The following is a 12,270-nucleotide window of genomic DNA, read 5'->3' as shown; positions in this document are numbered from 1 at the left end:
TAGGTCAAATGGGAGGCCCATTTACTCAACCTATTACATATCTAGACTCATTTTGTGTGACTTTCCAAAAATACCCCCAATATTTACGCGCGGCTCGCCCCATCCCGTCTGACTTCGCATATTCCATACTATGCGAAGTCTGCGAAGTAAATGTTTGGGTTTGCTTGATGAATTTAGTTCGCATATGCGAAGCCTGGATGTGTTTTGAAGCTAATTCGCGAAGTAGTATATAACAAAAAAGGGCAAACAACAACGGATTATAACATTCAAATCATAACATTATCAAAATTTACAAAAAGATTGCCACAATAACAACATTCAAATCATAACATTATCAAAATTTACAACAAGATTGCCACAATAACTAATCTGGTACCAATTTTGAAACGAAGATTACTCATCCGCTTTAAAATTGGCACCGGATTAAGTTAGGTCCACTTTGAAGATTGGCACCATAGGATGGACGTGTCCCATGGTGCACCCCGAGATTGACACAATCTCTCCTAACGAATCATTTCAGGAGTGAATGTGTCAATCTTGGGGAAGTTCATCCCTATACAGGAAGGAAAATCATCTTCCCTGCAGCCCAGTACGCCGCCTTCCAGAAAGGGATGTTACGTATTCAACCATCTACAGAAAACATTAACCGTGTTAGTTATGAAAAAGGACGATTTTGGATTCGCGAAATGAAAATTAGCGAAGCATGCGAATGTAAATGTGCATGGGAAGAGGTGATTTTACTTCGCATAACGATTCTTTCGCGAAGTCTGCGAGGTCTGAAATGTGACTATCTACGTCGCATATCGATGCTTTCGCGAAGTCTGAAACGTAAGGATCTATTCGCAGACTTCGCGAACTAATAGATTCGCGAGGTAGATCCATACGTTTCAGACTCTTTCTCTTCGCAGAACGTCGCGAATTCATCGATTCGCGAAGTAGATCATCAAGTTTTAGGCTCGTTCTCTTCGCAGATCTCCGCGAATTCATCGACTACGCGAAGTGAATTCATGGAAAACGCAGGAAAAACAGCAGATACTTACATTTTTCGCTCCTAACAGTATGATAAACTGGGAAGAACGACGGAAATAACGTAGAATAACCATTTCTGGAATGGTAACAAGAAGAAAGAAACCAATTAACGAACAGGAAGATGAAGAACCATGGCTTCGTTTTCTAGGGTGAGGAAGTTGCAGAATCAAGAGATGAAAAGAGAACTTCATTGTGATTTGGAAACATGGTGCAGATTTCATGCAATTTAAAGGCAAATAGGAAGATCAAAAGTCTTCAAATCATTAATGGAGGAGCCAAACCGTTTTCGCGCACCAAGGAGAACAGGGGAGAGAAACCGATAGAGTGAGGGGAAGTGGGAAGGGTAGGGGTATTACGAGAAAGTCACACAAAATGAGTCTAGATATGTAATAGGTTGAGTAAATGGGTTAAATATGTAAATGGGCCTCCCATTTGACCTAGTTTTGTAATTTTCCCAAAAAATATTTGAAAGTAATTAAAAAATGTGAAGAAAGGGGTTCGAAACCCTCAACCTCGGGCTAAAATGAAATCAATAGATAACTCATCGTACCAACTAAACCAATTATTTTAAATGTTATATATTCATATCTGTATTTATATATACACTATAAAAATATTTTTTTTGGCCCCTTATCGTTATGGGCCCTGGGCGGGCGCCCCTCGTTTCATAGCCCAGAGCCGGCCCTGCCAATCATGTAAAAGGACACAAAAGGTTTCTCGACTTTCTTGATTAAAAAGTCAAGAATCGTAGCTTAAGAAATTGCTTATGTGAGAGTGAAATTGGATTGGTTCAAAAAGATTAATGAAAAACTTAGTTCTAAAACTAGATGTTTATGACTATAACAAAAATAATAATGAGAACCAAAACCTTGTTATGTTGGTGTTTGTATGAGGTGGTTATCGTTTACACAACAAACAATATGATAATTCAAGGACATCACCTATATTAGTTAGCTGTAAGTAAATGTATTTTCACAAAGGAATGTTGAAAGGTTGTTGCGTACCTATCTTATGCAGATATTAACTCTAAAGAGTTATCACCACATCGAATCTTTTCGCTTCCAATGTGGGATTTTTTTTTTATAAATATGAACCAAATTGTTTTAGATTTAGTTTTATTAAAATTCTCAAACGTTGCACACATTCATCTAATCTAAAAATCGCAACGCTTCAAAAACGTTGCCTTTGTCCATTTGGAAGTTGGTTATAACTAATTAGAGTTAAATCCAAAATGTTGCAATTCTTTCAAATCGTTGTTTTGAGTGAAAGTTTTTTTTTTTTTTTTTGATAGAAAATGCTTATAATTTCATTAGATCAAAACTCAACAAGTATAATAAAAAAAACAACAGTAAAGAATCAAATCTTATAAGATTTACAACGAGAATAAAATGACTACATAGAACAAAAAGGGCCATAAAGGCATAAAAAATACAAAACAACAATGAAACATATATTTCTCATAAATCGGAATCTGCAGAAAAGTAGATGCAATCCAAATTTCACCATTTACGCCACTCCGAACATTTGGATCTGAGTCCTTTCTTTTGTTGAAACCACGTAGATTTATTGATCCACGGATAAGATAAACCGTTTCTGCTCTTGTTAAATCGGAAAATAATATAAACAATGGAATAGTAGAAAGCAGATACAATTTAGACGGATAAAGAGATTCGATGAAATATATGAACACGGACTAAAAAGAAAAAAAACAATAATAAAAAATAAAAAATCCTAACCCGGTTGGAGGAGGAAGAAAGAAGACAGACTTCCTTCGTCCTCCTCAAAGTAGATCAACAAAATAAAAACCTTTAACAGAAAATGGTGAGTGAAAGTTAAATCCAAAATGTTGTAATGCTTATGAACCGTTATCTTTGTCTATATCAATGATTTTTTTTTTTTTCCTTTTGGAATAACTACATTTTCCAAAATATTTTCTCTACTACTTTTAAGTTCAATTATGCAACTCTGCAATTTTTCGTTCTTGTCTCTCTGTTTGATCTGTATTTTTGCTTTGGTAATAACTTTTATACATGGTTCGAGTTTGCCCATGTTTTTGTTGTATCTTATGAGACCATAGCCTAATGCAGCTAAATCTATCTTAAAAAACCGATATCATTACACTCCACCAACAACACAACAACATACGTGATGTTCAAAAATGAATTATAATAAAGAAAGAAAAGAAGACAAATCAAAAACAAAAAATGTTTTTCATTCCAAGCGCCGTCTACACCAACCAAGCGGCTAAAAACGCCCAGAATCCCGATTTGAGGGAAATTGAAACGAATTCTCGATCCCAGATGCAGGCTGTCCATACAGCCGTTTTGTTTTCCTTAACATTGCCTATATCACTAACTAGTTTAAAATAGATACAATGATCTGTAAAACCATGTATCTCCATATTTAGCTATTTCTTCCAACCCAACCCAACACCAAACCACCTCTCCTCCCTTTTGCACTTACCAAAAACACCTCATACATTGCAAAGTTCCTTCACATCCCACCAATTTCAGCTCCTACTATTTAGTTTCCATTAACAAGAATATATCAGGGAAATGTTCCCTCATTAACATTTTGAGTACTCAGAAATATCACTATATGTCCAACACACCACGTCATTCATACGTTATAATATTAACGTGGTACGCCATACGTAAAGGAGCAAAGATTTTCATAAGAATATCCATAATACTCATAATTACTTTCCCTCTTCCTTCATATACCACACAATTTTCATATTGTTCCTCCAAAAAGCACTGGATATATAAAGATAATGTTAAATCATAAACTACTTCTACAAAAGGATACATCAACAGAGAGCTAAAAGAAATATAATTTGTATTTATTTACTAACAGGCCACAGATCATCACCTTATCCTGACTAGCTAGATATGTGGTACTTGAAAATTGTACATATATATATATGAGCAACACAGGTTGGAGAACTCACAAAATATCCTAGAAATTCCTCGTGACGCAGTTGATTGTTGTCGAATCATTCTTCAAGACTTCAATGGAACTCTATAATTTTAGGGCTGGGATGGAGAAGGAGATGTTGGGGGTTTTAAATCTGGATACTGCAATATAACAATGCCAAATATTTGTTTACTGTGCAAACCAATGAAAAAGAGAAAAATGCTAGTAATTAGAGTCATAAAAATCATAAAAGTATTGAAAATGAGATTTACATATGGATAAGGCGAAAGTGGCCTCGAAAACCCGGAAATTGATTCTGCTTTAACTGAATTTACTTTGGGAGGTGGCTCTACCGCTACTTCTGAGGTTGCCGTCAGTACAGTAGTATCTGCTGGAGCAGGTTCTGAACTTACCTTCTGTGCAGTAGTATCTGCAGCTGCTTCTACGGGCGCAGGCACAGGCTCGGGAAGTGCCTTACTTGTCGCTGGAACCGGTAGAAGAGCTTTCCCAATTTGCTGAATTTACAAAGTAGTTTTCATTTTTGTTCATACTTAGCTATCACATGTTATGTAATAAATATCAGAGTTTCAAAAATCAAGTTTAATACCTTTATCTCATCAACGAGCTCTTTAGGTGCAACCTTGGTGTTTAAAAATTCATCAACTTGTTGCAGAGTTTTCTTACGGTCCTGCCAAGGTAGGTAACAAGTTCATGCTTAATACGAACCAAAATGTTTTTGATTTAATGATGCACTATAGTTTTTGAATAATCATTATGAAAAGGGTGCCTTTCTTTTTAATTTTTTCTTTGGAGCATATAATTTAAACCGGAACACATGCAATGTAATGTAATGAAATAGAATCAAACCCGACCAGACTTCAGGGACGTATGTTGTACATCAATCATTTTTCAAAGAAATAAAATGTAGTTTTGAGGATGTCGAAGACATACCTCTGCGAATATAAGTTTCTTACTGGCAAGTTGAACTATTGCAGCTGAGCCTAATACTTGGAGTATTGTTTCAATCTGTAAAAGAAAAGGAAAAACTGAATCATGTTCGTCAGGTTACAAACTCTGTTGTACTCAAAATAAAAGCAGAAGACCAAACAAAAAACAAACCTCGGAGAAGGCTAATACACCAAGCCCAGCAGCGGCTGCAATCCCAACGGTTAAACCCAGGCCATCTGATCCATCCTGCCAAATCATTTCAGTGATTACTTAGACATAAACGCTATTTTTTATAATATTATTGAGAACATTACCAAATTATTATTGATAATAAGATACTTACTCCAAGTGCTTCAGTGATAGCATCTGTGAAACTGCTAAGATCAAGACTGAATGATTTGCTAGGAGCTATCCAAGGAAGACCACTATTCTGCCAAGTTTCAATCCAATTCACAATATGTTAATCTAATTAAAGAAAACACATATTATATATGGATACCAAAACAATAATAGACCAGAAAAGTACCATCCATCCCCGGGGTCCTTCTGCTCCATCTTTTATAGCATAAGCACCTTTAAATCCATTTACAGCCACCAGCTCCGCTACCAATTCAGAGTTTCCATCAAATCTGGCCTTCCTCAAAAGTTTCACAACATTAGTTCTCTATCATTACTTTAATGACAAATAACCAGCAGCGCTAATTTTATAAGTTTGGGCACCATTTAGTCTCTTTCTTTGGTGCATATCTGCATGCTTACAGCCGGTGTAATTGTACTCATACAAGAACGTGTGAGAAGGAAAAAAAAAAACAATAACAAAGATAAGCAGGTTTGCATGCATTATACTCTAATATACCCAACCATACTATATAATCTTGAATTACTGAATATTTGAATGTTTTCTGTTCCTCTTTCTCCATCTATTAATTTGATATTTGCTATATTTCTATTAGTGTTGTTGAGATGGACTAGTAGTAGTTCTTAGTGATGAAATTAAGGGTAAATTACACCCATGAACTCTCAACAAATTCATTAACCTTTGAGCACTCCAAAGCTGGTAACCTCTATTGTAAGACTGGTGAAAATGATATTGTAAGCAACTTTAATTTTTGAAGTTTTTGATTTTGGGGTCATTTAGGTATTGTTTGGTTAGGAAAGAAAAAATGATTGAGACAATGCTCCAATAATGGTGATTTAGAAAATAAAAAACATGATTCCCTGAAAACTGTGGTTCTAATCAATTTTCATTTTTTAACTTTTCCATTTTAAAGTTGTCAAGTCATTTACATAAGAGACTTTATGAGACTTTATGTTAATAAAGGACAGTGCAGGGACTTTCATGTCTGATATTGAAGTTCAGGAACTATACAGAATAAGGCCCAGGTTGAAGGGCTAGAGGTGTAATTTACCCATGGAATTAACTATGATTATTTAACATAATTGGCCCCTCATTATTTAATTTTGGTACATTGAACATATTAAATCATCAATCTTTCATTTGAAGATATTAAATCATCAATCTTTCATTTCAAGATCTTTTTTTTTCTTTTCACATACAGCTTTTATAGCCAGAAAAGACAGCTTTTCAGCTTTTTATAAAACTATATTAACAAAACATTATTCATTTCATCTCGATTCACAATTTGCATTTTAATTGTTCAAAATCAGTTCTTTTATATGCATGAGGAAGTTATGGATAAAATGTAAAAACATTATTTGGAACTATAAAAATATAATTTTAGTGACAGATGAAATAATTAATGTTTTTTTTAAGTGATTTAGATGTCTGCAACTAACTAATTGGGCAAACAGAAATTTAACCAAAAATAAAAAACCAAGCTTAAGGTAAGTTTGAAATAAAAGATTAGAGGCTCAATGCCCAAAGTTCGAATGATTAGGGGCCAGGTTGTTTTTGCTCGATACATGATGATAAACGATCCTATAATGTACTGATGAGAATGATCATATAATGTACTGATGAGAATGATCATATAATGGAATTTTATAGCTGAAAACAATGCTGGAATCAACGTAGTAGCTACTAGTTTTCCAAATTGTCCATGAAGAAAATTAATATTAACCCACAAAAAACAATCCATAAAACAATTTCTAATTTGCATTTGGGAAAAAAGCCTTACTTGTCTAGAATGAACAAAGTAGTAGTCTCTGGTTCCTTGAATTTCAAAGAGAGCTTCTTCAAAAACCCTGGCTTATCCTCACCATTGTAAGCAATGGACACCGCCTTCTTTCCTAAACCCTTGATATCAGGACTCCCTACTTTTCTCAACTCCACCGGCGCTCTTATATCAAGCAACTGAGCATCACCACCCTCTCCCAAAACCGCATAAGCCTTCTTTGCAGACTCAACACCCCAGGGTTTAGGTTTTTGAAACACCCGAGACAAAATCAATGGAAGTGCCAAAATTACAGCACCACCTGCTAAAATTACAGGATTTTCAGCTGCGAAACTTACAACATTATCAACAAAATCAGACGGACTTGTGGTCGTCGATTGTTGCAGTGCTTCCTCGTATGTTAAAGCTTTAGCTGACCCACTAACAACTGAAGATAAGAGCACTAATCCGCCACGGAAAGACCTCGAAAAAGTATCGGAATTGGGGATTTTAAGAGGCGAAATTGCAGGGAGAGTAAGAAACTTTCTGGGTTCTGTTCTATTTTGAGAAAGAACAGAAATTGGGGTCAATCCTGCAGCATGGAGGGCCTCCATGGCATAATTCTAAAAAAGTTGCAGAAATTAATAAATTATGCTAAAGTTTGAGGCATAATGAAGAATGGGGGTTTTATGTTTTATGCAGATTTTGATTGAATGGACAGGAAAAGTAAGCAAAGCAAAGCAGGGGATAACAATGTTGTTCAGTGAGTAGAATTTGATGGTGAGATGGCGCCAAAGATTGGAATGTTTCCACTCATTGAATGACACGTGGAAGAGAGATCCAGAAATTGATGATCACAGTGGAATTTTGATGGCTTGATCACTTAATGTACTGTGAGAAAATGTGTGGCTGAGAAATGATACAGTACCTAAAACCTTGAGTACAGAAGTACATGATTAAGTTTGCTAATTGTTTTATAAAAAAAAAAAGTTTGGTAATTGTTTGACTAAAGATTGATTATCATCAGTTTTGGTCACTAGGGTTTTTGCGTTTCGCATTTCGTGTTCGTTTCCATTGTTTTCTGTTTTTTCGTAGCTATATTTTTTAGAAACAACCTTTCTTAGTATCGATTTCTGTTTCCGTGCAACATAAATTATGATTTATGAATGTTGTGAACAATAATCCTACTATTTGAGAAATGATTAGATTTGTTATTGGGAGTTAGAAAAACTAGCAGTATCTCAGAAACTACTTCTTAATCTTGGGTGGTGTTAGAATATTGTCACTAAGTTTTTAGTGGAGTTAGATGAAACAAACACAAAACTAAATTAACAGTAAATTAGATTTTTGAGTGGATTTACTGTTAATGAAATTCAGATTACTTCTGAAGCAAGTTTTATTCAGCTGTTAGAACTTCACTGTGCCTTGGAAAATATATAACTGAAATTAGTTTAAAGTTCAACACACACCTTCCTTCATGAACATTTGTATTCGTTTGTGAACAGTCGTGTCTGTTCGTGAACAGTCCTTCGCGAACAGACACATTAATTCAAATTTTATTTATATAGAATGAAGCTGTCAAATTTTACATACGGAAAATTAAAATACTTGTTGAATTTTCTTTTATATTGTTCTTGTTTTTCTGCTTTGGTGATAATGAATTTACGTAAAATAACTATGTGCTTGTGTAATCTGTTGTATTTTGGGATACGATTGCAACGAAATTTGTTTTAACGAGACAACTAATACAAATTTCAGATTTGTCTAATCCTGTTTTTTTATTCCAGTTTTATTGTTCATACATTTTTCTGTATTTTTTGGACTAATTACCTCTAACATTTTAAAGACAGAATATATCTTCTGATTGTCTAAAAAACAAATCGATGTATGATAGTGTATTAATTAAATAATGAACCTATTCACTTAAGTTGAAAAAACTGAGGCTCTTGGGGTAAATTATATACGTGGTGTATAACCTTTACTCCAAATCACACTTTGGTGTACAACTAAAATTTTGTCACACTAAACCGTACGAGCTTCAGGTGAACTCCTACTAAAGTGTACAGCCGGTTTTTATGACTGGTCAACGCAAGTCAATGTTGCCATGTCAGCAATTTGACCACTTTAAAAAATCAAAAATTGACACTCTATTACGAAATTACTAAAATATCCTCACCCCTTCCTTGAACCCTCTCTTTCACTCTTTTACTTTCTCTCTCTAAATCCTCTCTCCCTCTATCCTGGGTACAAAAAAAAAAACCTTAAAAAACTTAAATCTAAACAAAGACAGCCGACTTCCCTTCCCTTCAGCCAGCCACTCGACTGCATCCTTCCCTTTCATCCCGCCCGACTTCTTCCCTTCCCTTTACAACATTTTCTCTTAATCTATTTACTCTTCTAAAATTCCTTAAGTTTTCTGTGCAAAATATATTGTGGCTGCCATGGTTTGATTTATGATATTGACTACAAATCGATGTGTTTTCATGGCTTTATGTGGTTCGGATCTTGTATAGGGGTGTTAGAAATCAATTAACTTCATTCTTTCCATCAATTTTTAGTTTAAATTTAAAATTTCTGCATTTTGGATTTCATCTGCATTTTCATCTAGGTTTTATGCAAAATTTGTTGTGTTTAAATTGTTAAATCTTCTTCCATTACTGATTAAAACCTGAAACAGCTTAATTTCTTCACGAAATTCATGAATATTTGCTTAAAGTTGAGATTTCTAGTTTTCTGTTTGGGTTTTTTCAAACTTTCTGCAATGTTAGAAGCAAAGTCGAATTCGAGGTAGTGAAGAAGAAAGATTTGGCGTTACTGTCGTTGCAGCCGTGGTGGTCGAGGTTGAAGATGGGAAGGATTTCTTACTGGAGATGCATTTTAATAATTCGTAGAGAGAGGTAGAGAGAAGATCTAGAGAGAGAAATGGGATAAAGAGGTTGAAGGAAGAAGATAGATGGTATTTTAGTAATTTTATAAGGTTTAAGGCTATATTAGTAATTCCATAAAGGGTGGGTCCCACTTTTTTTAATTCTACAACTGATAAATACTGACATGGCATAGTTAACCAGCGTTACTGGTTATAAAAACCAATTGTACACTTTAGTGGGAGGTCACCTGAAGCTCGTACGGTTTAGTATGACAAAATTTTAGTTGTACACCAAAATATGATTTAGGATAAATGTTGTACACCATGTATATAATTTACCCAAAAGCCAAGAGCCAAGAGCCCAGGCACTCAGTTACTTTCTTGTAAAATATAACTTTTGTGTCTACTTTTTGTTCGGGTTCCTAATTTTTTCGAAAAAATTTGTGGTCTTTGTTTTCATATCCTTTTCATTACTAATTCTAACATGAGTATAGTATGGTAGCTTACCTTACCTTCATGTTATGCAATAATATTGGAAAAGAGATAGTTGAAAGAAAAATATTGTTCCATGTTTCTAAAATGTTAGAATCCAATGAATTTTTTTTTTTTTTATAAAAGTGTCATATTCCATTTCATAGAATCATAAAGTACAAATACAGCACAATAAAACTTCCCACCCATACAGGCTATAGCCAGTATAAGATCCACAAAGGGAAGAAAATAGACTACAAAGAGCAAGAAAAAGACTACAAAGAGCAAGATAAAGACTACAAAAAGCAATAAAAACCCACAAAGGATACAAATACAATAAAATAGAAATCATATACTTCTCGGAAGTCGAATCCCATTGAAAAACAGCTGTAATCCATTCTTCATCATCTAGCATCTTCCGGACATTCGGATCTGAGTCCTTTCTTTTTTTGCAACCACGCAGATCTATAGATCTGCGGACAAGATGAATCTTTTCCGCTCTTGCTAAGACCGAAAAAAGAATAAACGATAAAAGTATAACTAACAGGTGTAGATCTGAAGGAAAAGAGATTTGAGAAAGTATATAGACTTCAAACTAGAAAGAAAAGATAAAATTGAAGCTAAAAAAACAAAAACAAAAACTTAAATGGGAGGAGGAAGAAGGAAGACAAGCTTCCTCCTTTCTCCTCTAAGAGAACTTGAACAAAAGAAGGAGGCGAGGCGGTGGCGGTGGCGATGGCGGTGGCGGAAGCTTGAAAAGAAAAGAAGCAAAAGGAAAGAAAAATAGTAGAGAGATGGAGGAGCCCCTCTCTCTCTACAAATCTAGAATCCAAATGAATTGGAAAACCTATTTTGTGTGTAATTTCTATCTGCTTTCATATTATATCTTTTTGACATTATTTGTTCCACATTTAGATAATTTAGATAATTGAATATTCACAGGTTAGAAGTTTTAGATTGTTGGTTAAACTTAACGAATTATTTTATTTAATTAGAAATAAAGTTGAAAGCGAAATATAATAAAACGTATTATATCCATTTATTTATTGTCGGATCTTTTTATTTGGTATAAATATATTGTTGTTTTTTTCTTAATTAATTTATTTCAGTTCTCAGTAACAATAATTGAAATTGAGAAAGGAGACGCAACCGGTTCTAAAACCAATAAGAACACTGTCACTTTAGAGGCTCCTCGTCTACCAGTATATGTGCCAACTTCTGTCAGTCATAGTGAACATCTTAAGAAGTTCACTGGTGTGAATTTCAAAACGTGACAATAGAAAATTGTTGTTTTATTTAACTATGCTTAACTCGGCTAAATGCTTCAAGGATTATCCTCCTATAATCAAAGAGGGGGTAAATCTCATCAATGGTGTACAAGCTTTACCCAATTTCACACTTTAGTGTACAACCTTCAATTTGTCTCACTAATATGTACGAACTTATAGGTGAACTCCTACTTTGGTGTATAGCAGGTAAAAATGACCGGTCAACGCTTGGTCAACGTGTCACCTCAGCATTTTTCACACACCCATTTAAAAAAGTGGGACCCACTTCTTATACAATTACTAAAATGCCATTCTTCCTTATAAAAATTACTAAAACACTCTTATCCCTTTCCTTCCAACCTCTCTCTCTATCTTTCTCTTTCTCTCTCTAAGTCATCTCTCTAAAAAAAAAACTTTCAATCCGTCTCTAACTTTCAAATTCTACCAACGTGGAACAAGCTCCAATTACACTTGAAAATGGCACAATATGAAGTCGTTAATCCATGAAATATTTATGGATTAGCTACCTGATATGCCTAGAATCTATGGCTACGATGTCCTCAACGGGCTCCCCAAACTTAAATGACTAATTTCTATGTTCCAGAAATATTGGGTAATTAACCCTCTACTCTTTGTTCTTTTTTTATTAATTCTTTCT

At 34.5% G+C, this 12,270-nt stretch overlaps 1 protein-coding gene across 1 annotated transcript; it reads right to left on the bottom strand.

The window, feature by feature from the left end:
• Positions 1–3,718: 3,718 nt before the first annotated feature.
• On the bottom strand, positions 3,719–7,756 carry LOC136217577 (rhodanese-like domain-containing protein 4, chloroplastic). Its single transcript, XM_066004164.1, has 8 exons — positions 7,032–7,756; positions 5,420–5,522; positions 5,237–5,323; positions 5,065–5,139; positions 4,897–4,971; positions 4,553–4,633; positions 4,218–4,460; positions 3,719–4,106 (listed from the first exon to the last, which is right to left on the bottom strand). The coding sequence occupies exons 1-8, from the start codon at positions 7,619–7,621 to the stop codon at positions 4,059–4,061; spliced, it is 1,302 nt and encodes a 433-aa protein (XP_065860236.1). The 5' UTR covers positions 7,622–7,756; the 3' UTR covers positions 3,719–4,058.
• Positions 7,757–12,270: the final 4,514 nt, after the last annotated feature.

The sequence above is a fragment of the Euphorbia lathyris genome, chromosome 2, assembly GCF_963576675.1.
Source record: "Euphorbia lathyris chromosome 2, ddEupLath1.1, whole genome shotgun sequence".
NCBI classification, from domain to species: Eukaryota; Viridiplantae; Streptophyta; class Magnoliopsida; order Malpighiales; family Euphorbiaceae; genus Euphorbia; species Euphorbia lathyris.
Note: the sequence above shows the minus strand (reverse complement) of the source record. Positions and strands in the feature narration are given on the sequence as shown.